Raw genomic sequence first — 20,557 nt, 5'->3', positions numbered from 1 at the left:
CGGGATAAAAACTATCCTATGTCCTTTTCCGGGACTCAAGCTATAAAAATGCCAAATTTCATCAAAATTGGTTCAGTGGTTTAGGCGTGAAAGCAAGACAGACAGACAGACAGAGTTACTTTCGCATTTATAATATTAGTATAGAAGTAAAGATAGCGCACTGATTAGAGATCTCTGTATCTCAGATTAACGTAATTTTTAACAAAATATTTTTTTTAAATCCCATTATCCCCTCCTGGGGTTTAACACCCACTCGGAACACAAACATTTAGACTTTAAATAATCTAAAATAATAATAATATGCTGGTATTCCTAGTGGAATAGTCCAGCGGGGGCGGGTGTTTATTCTGTTCCAGATATAAGTAAAATAACAGAAAATCTTATTGTATTTATCTATACAGGGTGATTTTGTAAACGGTATCCATTTTTTTAATAAGCTCTAACTTTATTTTAGTTATTTTTAATTGTAGTATTTTCCGCAAAAAATATTGAAAATCTAACTAGCGGTGCCCATATCTTAAGTTTTAACGGTTAAGGCTTATTTTTGCACACCATTATGTGTATTAAGATTTACAGTTACTTCTGTGAACGTATTTTTCTATGAACGAAGTAACTTATCCACGTGTACCACTTTTGAAACCGGGCACAGCGGATAAAATATAAATAAATATAAATATCCTTGGACATTTTACACTGCGCTTCTAGTCCCGACCTAAGCAAAGCTTGTACTATGGGTACTAGACATAATTAAATATGAAAAAAATGAATTACGTTTTCTTTACGTAACGATTAAGTTACTGATCCTGATTCGCTCCTAAAAATTTGGGCACTGGTTGCAAATTCACCCTGTATTACTTATATTTGCCAGTCGTTCAAAGATAACGAGTCAGAAATAGAATCACAATATGAAAATGTCACAGGTATAAAATGCTTTTGGAGCTTCAATATTCAAAATAATTCATTGTTAAAACATCCCGTATATTTGAGCACAAACGTAAAACAATATTTGTCAGTGTGCCGACGTCGTGATTGTTGTACTGTTTGAACAGAACCTCGTGTCGCTAAAGGTCATATTTAAATTTAGTGCAGCATTTGTGAAAAGCCAGAATTATTAATGATTATAAATAATAATAACAATGGCGATTGCCTGTGTATAAATTAACATTGTTATGAAACTTTAAATACAGTATGATTTATTTCATGCTCTCTCAGATCAGATTTTTCTTGGTACTTTTAATAAATATTATATTCATTTGTTTAAATTCTAACAGAATATAATTTTCACTCGAGACTTTCAGACTTTGATTTTGAAATAAGGAGTCAAAATAATTAAAACCACGAGTACGAGTAAAAGAAGGTAGTTACAAAATGTTACATTTCCTTATTAAAAGTTGGGGTCGTATTTGAAAAACTAGGTAACTACAAAACTTTTCGTACTTTCAGGAATCGAGACTACTCTGTCGAACAACTTTTGGTTATTAAAAGATGTCTCTCTCAGCCTTATTTAGGAAAGTTTACGACATCTCGTAAGGTAAGTTGAGACGGTGTTTGTAAGTTTCAAAAACAAAAACTTTTTAACTAATTCCACCGCCTCTGTGGGTGTAGCAGTAAAGCCACTAGCTTCAGACGCCGAGTTTGAAAGAAAGAAAGAAACATTTATTGCCATGGACATCACAAAAGACAAAAGAGGTAAATAAAAAAAAGCAAACAAGACAGAGGTAACACAAAACATACAATTGAAGAGAAAGTAAACTGAACAGTGCCACCCTGTCGCACAGCGATGCCCATCGCAATGGGACCCCCCACTCAGCATAATAATATGCCGTGGCCCCCGGTGAGGAAGTCCACGACGCTGGTTTTCAGTATGCCCCATGCCGAGTGGGAGTCAGTTTGATTCCCAATAGGGGCAGATTTTTCTGATAAATTAGGTTGGTGGTTAAGCATGGCCTATGTCCGCCTGGCTAGCTACGACCATCTTACTTATCTGTCGCTATAATAGGATGCCGGGAGAAACTTCCATCTTCGGTCTGATCATCACTTTCCATCGGGCCATTTTTAAAGCGATTGTGTCTATTACTATACTACTAGTATTGATGTTACAGGAAATGTATGAATTCTAGGAATTGTATACTATTCCTAGGAAATGTATACAATTCCAAAGCTATTTAGGAAATGTATGAAATATTGCTTCAGAGATTTTTTAATACGCACATATCCTAGGACATGTATACTTTTCCTAGGAATTTTATAGAATTCCAATATTGTATTAGGAAATGTATAAAACTAAGCGGCACAAGCGCGGTCGTGTGATCGGGTGCCCCTCAGTACGCCTAAAATTTCATTTAGACAAACCACATTGACCAATAGGTACTTTTAACTCACAACTATTACTGTTTACTCTGAAAGTTGTTTCCGCACTATTATACTTTGTCTGAAAAAAAATTTGCCTATTGGCATACCTTTCTTTCGGCATCACGCATATTACGCTGAAGTATTGGAAAACCCTAATTTTAACATCTCTTTTGTTAAACTATTATTGACATGAAGGTTTTAGTACTCCTGTAGCTGGATAACAAATTCTCGGTTAGGTTAGGTTAGACTTGCGACCTTACACATACACAGCGGCCGCGGCGCGGTAGCGCCATTTAAGTTTCGGAGAAAAAAAAGAAATCTTAATTATATTTCCGATTGCTGTTTAGGAAATGTGTAAATTTCCTAGGAAATGTGTCTAATATAATTTACATCACACATTTCCGGGTGATTTTAGGACTTATACACAAATCCTAGGAATTGTATACAATGACGGATTTCATACATTTCCTGTAACATTGATACAAAAATGTATGGAAAAATTATACATACTGCTTTTATTCAGTTATATATATTTATAGGCTATTTTCCTTTAAAAATAAGGACGGCCCACCTCTGTAACAGCGGAAACGTGGAATTTCGTAATAAAAAGTTCAAACCAGAAGTCTCAAATTTTTGTCAACGTACGGCGACACACAGGTAAACATTGACACCTTATGGCGTTGTATTATAGACCATTTTTGAATAAGCATGTATAAGCTGAGGTGCTAAACTGTACATATCCGAAGTTAGGGTTGCCTAACGAGTTCTGTGGGAGTTTAGGTTGTTATGGATGTGAACAAATCCATAACGCCACCTTCAATCGGCTTTCAGTCACCTTGTATAGGTGATTTAAAAATATAATTGAAATTAGGTTGCGAACTGAGCAAAATAGAGAAGATTTAAGATTTTTCATACAAATCTTGTATGAAAATTAAAAAAAAATGATGATTATCAAATTTCTGACTTCACCATACATTTATATATTAACATAGGCTAGTGTCGGCTTGATACCCCATTTACCTAACACCCTGTATAACTGTTTTTTTTATGGGACAGGAGGCAAACGAGCAAATGGATCACCTGATGGTAAGTACCCCCACCCATAGACATAAAAATAAGTCTTAATAAACTTAGGTATTAAAAAATATTTACTATACCTACTTGCTAAGCGTAAAATGCAAGAAAGACTGGGCCAACTTTATTTTTTATCGTCGAAGTCCGAGAAAGTTAAGATAGCCAGTTCCTCTGTAATTAAGGATTCCGAGTGAAGCTCGCTACCACGTCGGGCGATTATATTATCAATTTCCATCAGGTGAGATGCAGGCCAAGAGCTTTCTCGTTGTGGATAAAAAAACAGGTTCATAACAAGAAATAAGTTGAATCCCTCAAAAGATATAAATTGTTTATAATTCAATTGATAAAATGAAAGTCTTTTTTTTATGTGACAGGAGGCAAACGAGCAGACGGATCACCTGATGGTAAGTGATTACCGTCGCCCATAGACAGTAGACACCCGCAGACCCAGGGGCGTTACAGGTGCGTTGCCGGCCTTTAAGGTGAAGATACGCTCTCCTCTTGAAAGCTTGCAGGTCGTATCCGTCGACATAAGTCAACATAATATAATATTTCATGGATTGAATTTCGACAAAATTATCTTGAATAAATTCGCGCCAACACTCTCCGCGTGTGCTTTGTTCTGTAAAATATAATTTAGACATTTTGATATTTGCAAATGTAATATCATAATAATTTTCTCTGCTTATTAAGCTGAAAATATCTCGGCTTATTCGACGTGTCGCTTTGAATTCACTTGTTATAAATTCCATTAGCATAACGACATTGTCAAACCTCCTTAGAGAGATGATATCCAAAATGCGAATACGTTTGCGTCGTGTTGCTCGCGGGTAAATTACACCCCTTTTAGCGAATTACAGCATTAGTCTCGCTGAAAAACGATACCCTCTGTATAAGCTAGGGGAGAACAGCCAGCCTTGGGAATGAAGGACGGAATGAGACTGTATTTTTGTTGCTACAACTTTATAAAAAGGTCGATGTACCATCATTTCAAAAATTGTTGGTCTATAAAAATTATGCAGCCCAATTCTGGTTCAATAATCCTAGGTATGCAGTAAATGATATTGTATATTATAGACAAACACTATTGTTAAATCTAAAAATTAAGATTTAAGTTTTTAAATTGACAGAAAAGCCTCAAGAATCATCGCAAGTGCAAATCGTGTTTCTTTGTTATCATGACATGATTTGAGAATCATAAATACCTAATACATTGAAGAAGAGGCAGAAATTACCAAAACACACCTAAGTCATTATTTTCCAGATCGGTTCTACAAAACAATTCTTATTTTAGTGTTAGACCACCGATTTTTAGTTGGCCGATAGTTGGGTCGGGCTGTTAATCAGTATGGACATGTATGTAAGTGCACACATTACACCGATTTGGTATGGCTCGGCCGATTCTTCATACAAATTAATATCGGGCGCAACTATCGGCCAAGTAAGGCGGGTTTTAGAAACGCGCTGACCGCTCGCTGATCGTCGGCGCGGACAGATCAATATGTATGTAATTGAAGGGAACGTTCCTGAGTGACGCTGATCGCTCAGCGCCGACGCATCATACATTTCGGCTGTCAGCGCTGACGGTCAGCGTGCGTCAACGTGACTCTGAAACCAGCCTAAAAGTCGGTGGTCTGCGCCTAGGCTTAGCTGGCTGATCTAAACTTTTCTCTGGCCATTTTAAATCATTTGGAACGGCGTGCTTAAAATAAAGACAAAGTTATCTGCTTAGTCATTTATTTAAATTCGAGGTCGAATTTTTGTCGTTTTAAAGTTGCGCAATTAGTTCAAGAGCATTGCGATGTCAGTTGCTTCGTTTTAATTTTTTCTGCTTGTTTATCATCAAACATAATGTCTTTTAATGTTTGTTTAACGCTAATAAGTCATAATATAGTTTTTATACAGGGTGGCCCAGAAAGAAATGCACTTTTTAAAATTCAAGGAAACGAATACTGTACTTACCATACTCAACGGCGACGTTTTTCGTTTTCATTTCGTTTACGAAACGCGACAGCATCGCTACTAACGCGCGTTAGTCGCATTTGCAACGCACTACAGAAGCGATGCCAACGCGCTACTAACACGCTACAGCAGCGCGACTGCATCGCTACAAAAGTCGCCGTGGGCGAGGGCCCCTATTATAACTTTGACCGTGTTGTGTATGTGGGTAGTTATAGATTAACAAATGTATGTGACCACCACCCATGTTGTAGAAATAAACCAGTGTGTCTTTAGCAAGCAGTTGTTTCACTCGCGTCCCACGTCTCATATTTAACAGTGGCGACGTTTACCCACACTTAAGAAAAAAAAAATGTCGCACTTCGGAATTCTCTACAGCTTCGACCACACACTACAAAATTGGGCTACTTACAAAAGTCGCATTGCCCAATGGTTCATCGCTAATGAGATCGGTGCGAAAACGGATGGAGACGGGGTCAAAAGGCGAGCGATACTACTGAGCGCACTCAGTGACACTACCTACAGGCTCGCAGCTGACCTGGCGTTACCGAAGAAGCTCGACGAAGTCACCTATGAAGGAATTTTGAAGCTCCTGGATAAACATTTCACGCCGAAATTATGTGGTTTCAGCGAGAGGCATAAATTTTATGCTGCGGTTCAGGAGTTAGAGGAAACTCCATCACAGTGGGCGGCTCGACTTCGGGGCCTCACGGCCCATTGCAGCTTCAAAAACATCGAGGAGACGCTACGAGACCGTTTTATAATGGGGATGTTACCGGGCCCCGAGAAAGAAAAATTGTTTACGCAAGATGTGGATACGTTGGAACTGGCGAAAGCGGTGGAGATAGCGGAAAGCGTGCGGAGCGCGCGTTTCGGCGCCGCAGCCGCCGCGAGCAGCGCTCCACAACAAAATCAGCTGTTCAAGATCAACCCACGGCCGAACAATTCGTCAAATGCCCGGGCATCCAAGGAAAAGTGTAGTGTTTGCGGGTATACAAATCACAAAACGGCACAGTGTCGATTCGCGAACTATAAGTGCAAAAAGTGTAACACAAAAGGCCATCTACGTAGAATGTGCAAAGTGAACGTAATTACTAATGAGGAAGGTGAGAGCGATGATGACGGTAAGTTGTTTGTTATTCGTGCTCACAGGGGAGAACCTATGACAGAATTTGTATCATTGAATGGGGTAAGATTAAAATTTGAGATCGATAGCGGATCGGCGGTCACGGTTATGTCAGAAAAGGATTTTTCTACTCATTTTACGAGCGTGCCATTATCAGCGACTAATAAACGGTTATGTTCATACACTGGAGACCGCATAAACTGTGTAGGAGTAGCTAGGCTACCAGCGGTGTATTTGGGATGCACGAACATTTTAGACGTTTACGTCGTCCGTGATGGCGGTCCGCCTCTCTTAGGTCGTGATTTTATATCACTATTTAATTTACAACTATCTCCTTGTAATTACGTAAGCGACGTCAAAACAGACGAATCGTTAGTAATTAGTCAGCTACAAATGCGTTTCCCACAAGTGTTTGCAGACAAATTGGGCACATTTAATAAATATACAGTTAAACTACATTTAAAAGATAATGCCAAACCAATGTTTTTTAAAGCGCGGCCAGTTGCTTTTGCGCTGCGCGATAAAGTCGGGAAAGAGATAGAACGATTAGTCGCGCTCGGGGTGCTAAAACCGGTTGATAACGCCGAGTACGCGTCACCCATAGTCCCAGTACTCAAGCGCAACGGCTCTGTTAGACTATGCGCAGATTATTCCGTTTCCATTAATAAGCAACTGATTGTAGATCATTATCCACTACCTACAATTAACGAATTGTTTTCAAAACTACACGGAGGTAAACAGTTTTCCAAGCTAGATTTATCAATGGCGTACAATCAATTTTTACTCGATGAGGAGTCACAGAACATAACTTGCATAAATACTCATCGAGGGCTTTTTAAATATACGCGATTAGTGTTCGGATTAGCAAGCGCCCCGTCTATATTCCAGCGCGCGATGGAAAACGTCCTTGCCGGGATGGAGGGCGTACTTTGCCTGCTAGACGACGTCCTCGTCACGGCTGACAATAAAAAAACCCACATGGAAAGGTTGCATGCTGTTTTAGATAGATTACAAAACGCGGGATTGACATTGCAAAAAGAAAAATGTGAATTTTTTAAAGACGAAATTAATTACCTAGGTTATGTTATAAATCAATACGGGCTAAAAAAATCACCGGATAAAGTTAAAGCTATTGTGGATGCTCCAGTACCTACCGACATAAACAAGTTACAGTCATTCTTAGGGTTAGCAAACTATTATAGAAATTTTGTTCCCGGAGCGTCTAGTATACTGAGCCCCTTATATGATTTATTAAAGAAGGGTACAAAATGGAATTGGTCGGAGGTACATGATAAGGCTTTTAAGGATATTAAGAGTATTTTGGCATCAGAAAAAGTACTCGCACACTTTAATCCTGATGCTAAAATAATTTTAACGGTGGACGCTTCTCCTACTGGACTGGGAGCCATACTTTCACAGGTGGGTTGCGATGGATTAGAACGACCGATTTCGTTTGCATCGCGAACTCTTAATCCAGCTGAGAAACGGTATTCGCAAATACAGAAAGAGGCAACTGCGATTATCTTTGGAGTTCGTAGATACCATCAGTATTTATTTGGCAGATCGCATCCCTTTGTTTTACGTACCGATCACAAACCCTTAATTTCAATTTTTGGGCCATACAAAGGTGTTCCCGAGGTATCTGCAAATCGTTTACAGAGGTATGCAATGTTTCTAAGCGCATATAACTATAGCATCGAATACGTACGCAGCGGAGATAACAGCGCCGACTATTTGTCTCGCGCCAGTCTGCCCGAGCCAGGGGCGGGAGCGGGCGCGAGCGCGGGCAGCGATATAAATGTTGACCGCGCTTCGTATATTAATTTCGTTGTCGAGGGCAGTATGCCAGTAACGTTAAATATTTTACAAGCGGAAACTACTAAAGATGATATTTTGACTTTAGTTACGAAATATGTCACAAACGGCTGGCCTAAGAAAGTCACTAATCCGAAGTTAATTCCGTATTTTTTGTGTAGAAATCAGTTATCTTATGAGAACGGTTGCCTAATGAGAGGTCATAAGGTAGTTATACCCGTAAAACTCCAGAATTCAGTGATTAAGGAGCTACATAATTCTCATCTTGGCATAGTAAAAACAAAAGCTGAAGCAAGGTCGCGTTTCTGGTTCCCGGGAGTGGATGCTGCGTTAGAAAAAATGGTAAGTTCATGTAATATTTGTTTACAACTACGACCGACGCCGCCCAAAGCTCCCCTCGCACCTTGGAAGTATCCTTCCGAACCATTTTCCAGGCTACACATTGACTTCCTAGGTCCAATTAACAACCGTATGTTTTTTGTGGTTGTGGATGCACATACAAAATGGTTGGAGGTGTACGATATGAGCAACGTCACTACTACTTTATCGGTCGTGGAAAGGTTATACGATTTTATGTCAAGGTTTGGATTACCACAAACTATAGTCAGTGATAATGGCACAGCATTTACTTCTCAGGAATTTAAACAATTTTGTTTACTAAATGGCATCGAACACATAACCTCACCGGCCTACCATCCATCAAGTAACGGCCAGGCTGAAAGTTTCGTAAAAATCGTAAAACGTGGGTTAAAATCGGTTTTGTTGTCAACACAAAATTTGAAACAATTAAAATTAATGTTACACAAGTTTCTATTTGACTATAGAAATTCGGTACATTCTGTCACAGGTAAATCTCCAGCTGAATTAGTGTATGGACGCAAATTACGATCTCGTTTGGATTTATTTAATCCCTTACAGTCGGTCGCTCCGCCTTCCTCATTGATAAATGACGTAACGAATAAACAGTGCTTACAGAGTAAAAACTACGGCGGGAAAAATAAACAATGTTTTTCAAATGGCGATACAGTGTTATATAAAAAACATTTTGGAAATAACAAGTTTCATTGGTGCATGGGTACTGTTTTACGAAAAAAAGGCAATGTGTTATATTTGTTAAAGGACGTTTTATCAAATTCAATTGTTAAGAAACATAAAAATCAAATAGTGATGTATAAAGGCGATTCAATCTCTCAAAACACCACCACATATTTAGATGATGAGAACTCTGATGAAGCCAGTTCTACATTGCAACAGTCTTTAAATTCGCAGGAACCATTATTACCGAGGGGGGAAGAGTGGAAAGGGAACTACCAACTAATTCAACCTGTCCCACCACTGATAATCAGGTTCTTTCTAGAAACCCCACGAGGTTGCTGCGAAACATCCCTAGAGTAGATTATAAAAAATATTTGTAATAATTATTGTGTAAGAACGTTAATGTTAATATTAAAGGAATGAGGGGAGGAGATGTTGTGTATGTGGGTAGTTATAGATTAACAAATGTATGTGACCACCACCCATGTTGTAGAAATAAACCAGTGTGTCTTTAGCAAGCAGTTGTTTCACTCGCGTCCCACGTCTCATATTTAACAATATCGCCGCGTCGTTGGTGGTTCAATGTGCATTTTGGCTCCCATTTTCCGATCGAATCGAATTACTGGTGACGCGGCGACTGACATTAGTGAAAACTTCCTATTGGTTTGCGATGGCATTTTGACTAGACCCACTGGATTTGAGAAAATTATTTTTGAGTTTTTTTTAATTATTAGTAAAATAAACGAAAAGTGAGAGAATCTCTTATTTTCTTGGATTGTTTGTTAACAATAGCACATAGAGGTTTCTTAACATTAACTTTTTCTCGATTTGATATCGCCAACATCGCCCGTCATCCCTTCCTTTTCATATAATCTGTGGTTGATTGTCAAAAAAAAAATTCAAGTCAAATTGTCAAAAGTCAACAGATTTTTGATTTGGCAAACAAAAATTGTGATTTTAAAATTCAGTTTTTTTGTTGTTTGAATGAATTAATTTAATAATTTAGACAAAATGTATCATTGTGGGATGAGGCAGATGGAAGAAAGGCATGTGGCTAACCAAGTGGACCTTATGGTCTGGAGTAATAGGCTTGATCTTCTTGCCATTAGCAATTTTAAAGGTTAGTAATAAAATAATTTATTAAAAATCATTTACTTTGATAAGAAACATAAAGGTAGCGAAAATGAGCACTAGAAAAAGTGATTGTTCAGCAGTAAAACTTATTTTAGGACCTGACCAGTACTTTCAGAGATGTGTACTTTTAAAGACTTGTTAGTTATTCGAAAACTTGGAATTATTAAAATACGTATAAAAATTTGGACTCGTTATATAAAACATTGTGATTAAATTGCAGGTGAAGTTCAGGTTCACAGACTACATTGGCAAAAAGTGTGGAATTTACCACCACCCAAGGAAAATGTAACTGTAAGCTGCATGGCTTGGAGACCAGATGGAAAGGTTTATAAATTAAACTCTATTTAAGCAAGAATGAGGTTTAAAAATTACCATGTTGAGCTGACTTATCATTTTTAGGAACCCTACTCAGCTCTTGTAGCTACCATTTCTTTACAACAGATTTTAATTGCAGGCTTTAGCTGTTGGCTACAGTTCAGGCAGTGTTTACATAATTGATATTGAAGACAAAGACGTTCTTGACAAATATGATTTGGAACATGAAATCTCTGAGGACTTTGAAGGGCCAAAGAACATAGGAATAACATGCATCACATGGGCTGTGAGGGCTGGTACATTAGAGAGTGCAACTGAATATAGTTTATATGTAAGTAATTCCATCGCATTGAAATATCTAAATGAATCAAATAAAATGAATAAACTTTTGTATAATATCAGCTACTTATTTATTTCAGGAAGACACTACAATGTTTCTCCAAAAGCCATCATCATTTACTGCTTTCAATACAAGTTACAAAAATCAAGGAGGTGAAGACAGTGTCAAAAGTTTAAAAGAGATCCAGGAGCCAAAACATCTTACCATGCTTCTGGTTGGCTATGGATCTGGGTGTATTTTCATGAGTATTTTTGGCAGATATCCCTATGGCACCGTGCAGCTAGCACAGGTCACTAGAGATGAGGGTGGAGACTATAAAATCCTTGACATCAGTCTATCCGATGACTTCAGTGTAATGCAAGTGGTTTATATAGACAGAGTCACAAAGAATGTGCTACTATCACTTGTCAACACCAGTGTGTTGTCAGCATATGCAGAAGAAATTTTTGTAGTGGCTAATAAGCATGGACAGATAACACAGATGCTGTCGTATTTAGACCAGACTATGACTTCGATTACTGAAGCATGGGAGCATATTTTATTAGAAATGGACACTAAAATGGCATACTATGCAGCATCTGTACCTGAAGGAGGAGTTTCTGCAGATTTATTAGAATTGCTTATGTTAGGTAATATATTAAGTTGTTTGAAATGTTTTGAAATATTTATAATCCTATTGTGAAGCAACTCTCATAATTATTAATAATTAATGTTTTCAGGAGTCCCATCAGATGAGTTAGAATTATTCTTACTACAAGAATTAACTGCTAAAGGCCTTAAAAAATTCGGAAATTCTGTAGAGCTAAGTTACTCAACAATCCAAAAATTAGTTCTAAGGCAATTAAACATTGTGGGACAGCATTTAACCTATTATTTATCAGAACTTCGTGGCCTTACTCGAATACCAGACAGATATAAGGTAAGGATAATAGTGAAGCTTTGTAACCAGTCAACTTGGATAGTGTTTCAGAATTGTTTAAAATCCAAACATTAAAAACAACAAGAGATGAATGCTGTATTCTGACTTATTAAAAACAAAACTGATCATCTTCTCTTATTTCAGACTTTAGGTGTTGAAGAGAGCACTGTTACTGGAGCCATTCGAGCTTGCTGCAGTTTTCTCAACAAGTGTCTAGAGTTGCAACAAGTGATTGATGCCTCTATGCGAAACTACAAAGCTTTTTTTAGGTGGCTCTTTGTTGTTATTGTTCGGTTATTGGATGAGCAAACACCCAGTGACATTGTGAAAATAAACCAACAAGAATTGAGCCACATTGCTGAGTTCTTGTACAACTTTGATAATGTACAGGTCGAAAGCAATGACAGCGTTCCTGAAAAGCCAGTAAAATTCAATCTAGAAAGGTTAGGGCAATATTTGCAAGACCAAGATTTGTCAATATTGCCTGATGATGAAGACAACCCTTGGCATAAATTTTTAAGAGATAACTCATGTATTATGAAAGACACAGATACAATCTTTTGTATGGCAGAATTTAAGAAATACTCCCTTGTGCAACAACATAAATATCTAAAAAATGCTGTTTATCAAATATTTGATGTCACCCACAAAGATGTTGGCAAGAACTTTTCACTTCTTTACAACATTAAATGCTATGAAAACAAATCAGAGACTACTATTGAGAATAATATCAGAGTATCTCAATTGTTCGATGCTGCTCAACAGAGGTTTATGATGGCATTTTTGAATCTAAATGATAAGCATGAAGTTTGTTTTATGTCAACAAATTTAAAAGAGAGGACATGCAGTGCTACTGCTAGTAAATATCACTTCCTACCAAATCTTTTGAAGGAGTCCAAAGACAAATCCACCAGTGGAGAAAATGTAGCAGTTTTGGACATACAGTTTTATTCTTCAGATTACTTGTCTGTTCTCATAGAACATCCACACAATGTAGAAAGCAGCATATTTGTTCAAGTTCCATTGAAAATTGCTGTAGAAAACTCGTGCGATTTTAATATTAAATCAAAATCGTATATATTTAGTGATAAAATGCAAAACAAGAACATGTCGTCTTTGTTAGAGTATGACGTTTATAAATTTCTTGATAAAATGGACGGATTCAGAATCGCAGTATCGGGAGGGCGTAAAGTTGCTGTTGTATTATCAAAGAGCTTCAGGAAGGTTCGAGTATTCGAGATGGAGGTAGATGGAGATGAAGACGAGGACGAAACCCTTGACATCACGCCTCAGTCTCATAACCGGAGCAGCAACAGTCATTGTATGTCTGAGCAACAGAATATTACAACTGATGAGACATTTGAATAAAAAAAACCTTTTATTTAACAATGTTTATTATTTCAGTATCAAATATTTAAAAATCTTTGATGTAGTGTTAAATCACATAAATATGTACACTATTATCTACTAGCTATAATACACATTACATGAATGAATAACAAAATATTAAATCCTATTTTTTACATGCTTATAGGTAATTAGTTTTAAATAAAAGCTAAACAAATCTATTTAGTAATTTGTTATTGTAAGATAATACAATATAATGAACAGTATACTTCATGTTAAATAAATGGCAGATTAGTTTGAAAATTACAGCATTATTCTAAGTACATTTAAATATTGAAAAAAAAAAACTATTTTAGATAAGACTTGGTTGTGGGGGCTGTTTTATTTGAATGTTCTCAAACACTGAATTGAAATCAGTGTCTAAGCCCTGGTTATCTATTCCATAAAGGAGTTCCGAAGACTGATTCCGGCTGGGACCTGCTACTGCTTGGTTGATCACTGTAGTTGTACGGTTATACACTTCATCACCATCGCCATCATCTTCTTCAGCTTCATCAACTGAAAAGTAAGCAAATGAATATTATGTTGTTGTTGTCTATATAAAATATTTTTAGCCAAAAAGGCGAATCACAAACCACTACCTTGAATTACTCTACGTCCATCATACTTATTCCATTCTTTTCTTAAATGGAAATAAAGCACTGCACAGCCGATTAAGACAATTGTGGAAACAACAATAGCTATGAGTTTCACTGCATCTGTTGCTGTGAATGCCGAACCCTTTACGATCATCTCAATATTTCCCACTGTGATTCCTGTGCCACTGATTTTCTTAGATATGCAGGAATAAAATCCAGATTCAGATGGTGTAACACTCTGGAAAAATAGTAAATATTAGTAAAATCATCACATCAAGCATCATCTTGGCAGCAAATCAAGACAAGGTAAATTACAAAAAGTTAAAGTTTTATATGTTAGTTTTGATTGCATTTTAATTATTACATAATAAAAACCAACTTACATCAATATGAAGTTTTCCAGACAGTACATTATATTTAAATTTCCTTTCATCATAATCATTTCCAGGGCCAATAACCTGAGTCTTATTTAAGAGCCAAAACAAAAAATTGTGGTTGTAATCATTACTATTGCAATTAAGAACTGCTGTAGTCCCAGCAGGTACTTCTGTAACTTCCAGGGTTTTAATTACAGTATCACGGCTATAATCCGCCATTGTTGTACAAAAATTTCTTAATATGAACTAGATTATCACTGACGGAGTATGACATGTACAAACACACTTGTGATGTCAATGAACGAGTGCCAAGTTTAAAATTATCTTCACTGAAGTCACATGCCTGCCCTTGGTATGTACAGATTTATTCTAGTTCAAGGTGTCTTTCAGTTGAGCTTAGTGTAACATTCTGTTGACATCATTAGTATCTACTATTTCCACTGGAGTGCTTTATTAAATGCATGAAAACTTCTACACATAAAACTGGCAGTAACATCCAAATAGGAGTCATCACCACATATATTGGTAGATTTACTTTTGTGTATTCCAGTTTAATACAAATAATGATCTGTGCTGCCATTTTCAATCCAATGGCTGCGATGTACCAAACATTTTTATTGATGGTGCCACGGAATCTTTCTATACCGTTTCTGCAGTGGGAAATCATATGAAATAACACATAGATTAAAAGTATACTGTCGTAGACCCACATAGGTATGAAGACTATAAACCAGTTCCAGTGAGTTCTTGATTCTAGTCTGAGACACAAAAGTATGAGAAAGACTAGGAAAATAAACCATGTAAATAGTGCTCTATGTAATATAGCCATCTTCGCTGTTTAATCCAGATGGTATAGTATAATTTGTTTTTAGTCTTATTTATCTGGTTAAATTTCAGCAGTCGTGAGTTGTGATAAGTTTCTTTTTATATTTTATTATGTCACTGAAAAGATTGTGGAATGTTCATTTGAAAATCTTTCTTCTGTAGTTAATAATTTTTGAAATGATACACATACTATTTAAAACTTGTTAAAAAACTACTAAAAATTATATTTTTTAAGTAAAAAGAAAGACCGCTTGCAAGCAAACATAAATGTCATTGTCATCATATCTGTCATTGTTGACACTTGACAGATTTTTTTTATTTTAGCTACCTCACTGGAGGATAAAAAGATTGTGGGTGTTATTTATGGCGCTAGGAGTCGTCACCCACAGGACGTTTAAAAAAAATAATGTTGAATAATGTCAAATTTCATAGCTAGAGTGGTTTATATTAATAAAAAAGAAACAAATATTGGGAGCGTTTGGCCGAAAATAGCATTATTAGCGCTAGTAAGAAAAATGGCGTCCTTTAGCGTCCTTTTAGCGGTAAGTGCCATCACTGCTAAAAAAATATGGAAAAACGTCAATATTGAAGTCAGCAAACATGTCCTTGCCGTAAATTAATATGCTAAAGTTTTCGATGGTTGCCATGGTGATGGCGATCGCCATTTTGCTAACAATTTCTAACAAATTCTATTTTCGGCCAAGCGCTCGCAATGACGTGTGTGTTGCAAATGTCAATGTCAAACAAATGTCAACGAGGAACTACTGAGGAACCGGCGGCGAGTGTAAATAAAGTAAAATCTGATCAAAAATAGGAAATTAAGAGACAAGAACATGTTTTTACAAATAGCTATAATAGTAACTACAATTAAAGTGTTCTTTATACCGTTTTAGTAAGTTATTATTTTATTTTGATCTCTGTTTCATGTCGAGTCAGCGAGTGTTGTTGTGATTTACATTATCTAGGGTATTTACATCCTGTTCTTTGGTTTCAGCTATTCCACTGACTTCGAAGTCCACAGAAACTGGCTTGCAGTAACCCATAACCTTACTATTGACCAGTGGTATTATGATAATACTTCAGAATGGACGTTGGATTACCCACCGTTCTTTGCTTGGCTGGAGTATGGATTGTCACACGTAGCGAAGCTGTTTGATCCCAAGATGTTATATTTGACGAATTTGAATTATAATTCTAATATGACAGTGCTCTTTCAAAGGCTATCTGTGATAGTTCTTGATTTGGTCTATATTCTAGCAGTTAGAAGGTATTTATTTATCACACAACTTAATCTGAAACTGAAACCTTATGCACTATATTGTGTTTTAGTCTCTTGAGTTGCTAAAAACTTCTAATGTTTTAACTTGAATACACTATCAAAATGTGACTTTTTCAACTTATCTTTAAGTATTAATAAAACTTTCTATCACCTGAAATTGTTATATCTGCTTACATTTCTTCTTTTTTAACACATGGCTTTGTTTGTTTGGTAACATTCTTATTATTTTAATATATTTTCAGCTGCTCAAAACTTATTAGCAATGGGAGATTATTTGTGTACATGCTGTTGGTTACTAATGCTGGCTTGCTTATGGTTGATCACATTCACTTCCAATATAATGGATTTCTATATGGCATTCTGTTACTATCCATTTCACATATGATTAAGGTATGTAAAGTTATTGACCCAGAATATTTAAAGTACTTGGTGCACAGCAAGTGAATATGTGGTGCAATTTGGAGAATACCATTATTTATGTTCATGTCCTGTTGCAAGGCATTTAGGGCTGGCTTCCACCAAGTGTGTGGAGTGATTCTATCAATTTCATTAAATCTGAATGGTTGGTTGTTCAAAACATTTCTCTGCTCTGCTTGGTGGAAACTGGGCCTTTTGTCTCATTGCCCCACACTCAGATGTGTCAGAGAAGTTTAGTGTGTATTGTCAATACCAACAACATTTTTTTTATTACTTTCAGAGCAACTTCATACAAGCCGCTCTGTGGTTTGCTGTATTGCTTAACCTGAAACACATATTCTTGTACATTGCTCCAGCATACATTGTGTACTTACTCAGAGCATACTGCTTCATGGTGTCATCTGAAGATGGTTTGCATACCCCTTGGTATTCCTTCTCAATCATGAATCTGATCAAACTGGCCTGCACTGTGATTGTTGTATTTGGATTATCCTTTGGACCTTTCTTGGACCATATACCACAGGTAATAATACTATTTAATCATTAATTGTGTAGCATTAATTATTTAGAATTGATGTCCAAGGCTATGTGAAAACCTTGTGATTAAATTGCTAATGATTACATTTTTAAATGTTGGCAGATAATTGCAAGATTATTTCCTTTCAAAAGGGGTTTAAGCCATGCATATTGGGCACCAAACTTTTGGGCTTTATACAATTTTGCAGACAAAGTATTTCAAGTTGCATGTAAGTATATTATTTTACTCATTATTTATTACGTCACAATTGTATCACTATCAGAATGAAGATCAATTTAAAATTTAACCTTTCAGTTACCAGAGCTGGTGTCATAAAAGCTCAGCCCCAAGCGTCTATGACTGGTGGCTTAGTGCAAGAGTATCAACATGCTGTACTGCCCTCGGTCACTCCAACAGTGACTTTTGCATTAACCTTCGTGATGATGGTGCCAGCTCTTATAAAATTGTGGAATCTATGTGCAGATGAAAGATACAGGGCTTTGAGTTTTATTAGGTAAGTATTTTCGTCCAATTGGATTTTGTGAATGAATCAGTCAAAATGGTTTTACATAATTTTTTTATTACAGGTGTATGATAATATGCGCGTCATGTTCCTTCATATTTGGATGGCATGTCCATGAAAAAGCCATTTTAATGATTATAATACCTCTGAGGTTAGTACTAAAATAAATTAATTAACTTGTTGTAATCAAGTAACAGTCTAACTTATGATAAAATAGATATATTAATGATAAATTTATTGATATGATTTCTAAGATATCAGTATAGCCAAGTCCACATCAAGATATTATCTACTGACTCTGAGTTTTTTTTTTTTAACTGGTATTTTGCTACCAGAATCATTTTTTTTTTTTAATTGGATGTTGTTATTATTAGGTTACTTTTATTAAGTTTTGAGAGAGTAGGATAGTTTCTCGCAATTTTCTACGAGCAAACTGAAAAAGACATTGATGCGAGACAATATTTACAAATGATGATGATGGTTATATTTGCAAATGATGATGATGGTTATATTTACAAGATCTTTTTTTTTTTTTTTTAATTATTATTNTTTCACTCGCGTCCCACGTCTCATATTTAACAGACCGTAACTTACTAAGGCTGGGTTGCACCATCTTACTTTAACTTTGACAAACGTCAAAAAGCTGTCAAACTCCATACAAAATACACCGGTTATCGTTAAAGTTACGGTCAAAGTTAGGGTCAAAGTTAGGTGGTGCAACTCAGCCTTATTGTGCCGTAACTATAACGATAAACCGGTGTTTTTTGTATGGAGTTTGACAGATTTTTGATGTTTGTCAAAGTTAAAGATGGCGCAACCCAGCCTTAGAGTAGGCGCACACCGTTGATTTTTCGTCGGCCGATAGTTTAGTCGGGCAGTTGATCAGTATGGGCGTGTATGGGAGTGCGCACACTACGCCGATTCAATTTGGCCGATTCTTCATACAAATTAAAATCGGGCACAACTATCGGCCAACTAAAAATCAACGGTGTGCGCCTACTCTTAGTCACAGCTGAAGGATTTTTTTCAAAAACTTCTTAATATTAGTGTTGTTTTTAACGAAATTTTCCCACTTAAAAATAAATCTCCAGCAATGATACCCCGGGAATGCCAAACAAAATGGCAACAGGCTAATGAGTAGCAAAAACATGTGCGATGTCCTTTCTCATTAGGGCCATTATTCTGGGCCCATCTGGGCCACTTTGTCCCGGGCCCTAATCCCCTACGCCCAACTTTTGGGTCTCTGCTAGCCAAAGTTTCACATGTAAATTTTGACAGGCGCTCAATTTTAATAAGGGTAATATTTGTAAGTAAAATATCTGTCTTACTTTGTTTGCTGTAGCAAGTTTGCTATCGGTATTGTGTGGATAAACAAGGCTGAAAAATAAGCAAATGATTTAATTAAAAAAAGTTATTTATTAATTAAAAAAAACTTTTTTTTTTAAACTGTTTTCACAGACAGAATTTTGTTAAGACTTGCATTTGACTCAAGGTGAACCAATGACATCATAAAGGTAGCAATAAGGCGCTGGACACAGGTCGCTACCAACCGGGCAACATGGAAAGCATTGGGGGAGGCCTATGTTCAGCAGTGGACATCCTATAGCTGAGATGATGATGATGATGATGATGATGATTGCATTTGAGAGAAAATTTCATAATTTGTGTATCAAATGTAATAATTAATTTGGTTCTCTCAGAGCTAAGTAAAGCACGATGCGTTGCGGCGGCGGTGCGACGCCGGAGCGGTGTCGTTGCGTCGTCTTACTTAGAAATATCTGTGGCGTTCACACGAGCGGTGCGGCGCTGCATCGTGTCCTTTGGATCTCAAAATTTTTACTAGAAAAAATAAAGTAACACCCGTATTCACAAACGATGCTTGCTTAAGTGAAGCAGCAAATCGAACGCACAACGTTGAATAGAGCTCTGTGATTGGTTCGTGTGTGACCCTGTGCGTCCACGCGCACTGTGAGACCTCATAGTAATGTTTGTGAATAGTCAGGTAGATCTTAATTTGCGCTCAGCTACATTAGCTACGGGCTACGAATTTCGTAGCAGTACTCGTAGCCGTTTGATTTCGTAGCGAGCGTAGCCCGTAACGGTTTTTGCTCCGAAATATTTATGACGCCAAGATGTTTGCAGCTTTTTACCCAAATTTTCCCATTAAATAAATTAATTTATTAACCAAAATCTTCTAAATATATATATTATAAAACTCAAAGGTGACTGACTGACTGACTGACATAGTGATCTATCAACGCACAGCCCAAACAACTGGACAGATCGGGCTGAAATTTGGTTGCAGGTAGATGTTACGACGTAGGCATCCGCTAAGACAGGATTTTACGAAACTCCAGAACGAAAAACGGGATCCACGCGTACGAAGTCGCGGGCGGCCGCTAGTCCCTACATAAAAGTGGAGCCACTCACTGCTAACAAACAACCAACTCTACCTTATTTTGATTAGCTCAGTAACTAGGTAATATAAAACCGTAGTTAAAGCTAGGTCTATTGATAGAGAAGGGGAAGTAATTGAAGTGAAAAGGTTATTCGCAGATAACAGGC

The 20,557-nt window shown here is 36.9% G+C and overlaps 4 protein-coding genes across 7 annotated transcripts; 2 read left to right on the top strand and 2 right to left on the bottom strand.

The window, feature by feature from the left end:
* The first annotated feature begins 5,592 nt into the window (after positions 1-5,592).
* Positions 5,593-9,396, top strand: LOC114358100 (uncharacterized). Of its 3 annotated transcripts, none has more exons than XM_028311979.1 (2): positions 5,593-6,431; positions 9,293-9,396. In XM_028311979.1, exons 1-2 carry the CDS (start codon positions 5,738-5,740, stop codon positions 9,304-9,306), a joined length of 708 nt encoding a protein of 235 aa, XP_028167780.1. In that variant the 5' UTR covers positions 5,593-5,737; the 3' UTR covers positions 9,307-9,396. The 3 variants fall into 3 exon arrangements, with proteins under 3 accessions (XP_028167780.1, XP_028167779.1, XP_028167778.1); XM_028311978.1 differs by having other exon boundaries at positions 5,593-6,509; XM_028311977.1 differs by having other exon boundaries at positions 5,593-6,509; positions 9,245-9,364.
* An 853-nt stretch (positions 9,397-10,249) lies between these two features.
* On the top strand, positions 10,250-13,455 carry APC4 (anaphase-promoting complex subunit 4). Its single transcript, XM_028311962.1, has 6 exons — positions 10,250-10,481; positions 10,716-10,819; positions 10,950-11,141; positions 11,230-11,779; positions 11,870-12,069; positions 12,214-13,455. The coding sequence occupies exons 1-6, from the start codon at positions 10,373-10,375 to the stop codon at positions 13,435-13,437; spliced, it is 2,379 nt and encodes a 792-aa protein (XP_028167763.1). The 5' UTR covers positions 10,250-10,372; the 3' UTR covers positions 13,438-13,455.
* A 30-nt stretch (positions 13,456-13,485) lies between these two features.
* LOC114358088 (uncharacterized) lies at positions 13,486-15,427 on the bottom strand. Of its 2 annotated transcripts, none has more exons than XM_028311964.1 (3): positions 14,438-15,427; positions 14,058-14,292; positions 13,486-13,974 (listed from the first exon to the last, which is right to left on the bottom strand). In XM_028311964.1, exons 1-3 carry the CDS (start codon positions 14,648-14,650, stop codon positions 13,769-13,771), a joined length of 654 nt encoding a protein of 217 aa, XP_028167765.1. In that variant the 5' UTR covers positions 14,651-15,427; the 3' UTR covers positions 13,486-13,768. The 2 variants fall into 2 exon arrangements, with proteins under 2 accessions (XP_028167765.1, XP_028167764.1); XM_028311963.1 differs by having other exon boundaries at positions 13,667-13,974; positions 14,055-14,292; positions 14,438-15,021.
* Positions 14,750-15,322, bottom strand: LOC114358089 (transmembrane protein 60). The gene has a single exon (XM_028311965.1). It carries the CDS (start codon positions 15,258-15,260, stop codon positions 14,853-14,855), a length of 408 nt encoding a protein of 135 aa, XP_028167766.1. The 5' UTR covers positions 15,261-15,322; the 3' UTR covers positions 14,750-14,852.
* Positions 15,428-20,557: the final 5,130 nt, after the last annotated feature.

Source organism: Ostrinia furnacalis, unplaced genomic scaffold (genome assembly GCF_004193835.3).
Source record: "Ostrinia furnacalis isolate ACB-3 unplaced genomic scaffold, ASM419383v2 OfSCF3663, whole genome shotgun sequence".
Classification (NCBI taxonomy): Eukaryota; Metazoa; Arthropoda; class Insecta; order Lepidoptera; family Crambidae; genus Ostrinia; species Ostrinia furnacalis.
The sequence above is the reverse complement of the archived record's forward strand: the minus strand, read 5'-3'. Positions and strand labels throughout refer to the sequence as shown.

Bases quoted from the DNA above. Each gene is read 5' to 3' on its own strand.
- APC4 (XM_028311962.1), top strand. From the start codon at position 10,373: ATGTATCATTGTGGGATGAGGCAGATGGAAGAAAGGCATGTGGCTAAC. The intron at 10,482-10,715 runs GTTAGTAATAAA...ATTAAATTGCAG, and splicing joins TGCCATTAGCAATTTTAAAG to GTGAAGTTCAGGTTCACAGA. The intron at 11,780-11,869 runs GTAATATATTAA...TAATGTTTTCAG, and splicing joins ATTAGAATTGCTTATGTTAG to GAGTCCCATCAGATGAGTTA.
- LOC114358088 (XM_028311963.1), bottom strand. From the start codon at position 14,650: ATGGCGGATTATAGCCGTGATACTGTAATTAAAACCCTGGAAGTTACA. The intron at 14,293-14,437 runs GTAAGTTGGTTT...CTATTTTTCCAG, and splicing joins CTGGAAAACTTCATATTGAT to AGTGTTACACCATCTGAATC. The intron at 13,975-14,054 runs GTGGTTTGTGAT...CTTACTTTTCAG, and splicing joins ACGTAGAGTAATTCAAGGTA to TTGATGAAGCTGAAGAAGAT.
- LOC114358089 (XM_028311965.1), bottom strand. From the start codon at position 15,260: ATGGCTATATTACATAGAGCACTATTTACATGGTTTATTTTCCTAGTC.
- LOC114358100 (XM_028311977.1), top strand. From the start codon at position 5,738: ATGTCGCACTTCGGAATTCTCTACAGCTTCGACCACACACTACAAAAT. The intron at 6,510-9,244 runs GTAAGTTGTTTG...AATCCCTTACAG, and splicing joins AGGTGAGAGCGATGATGACG to TCGGTCGCTCCGCCTTCCTC.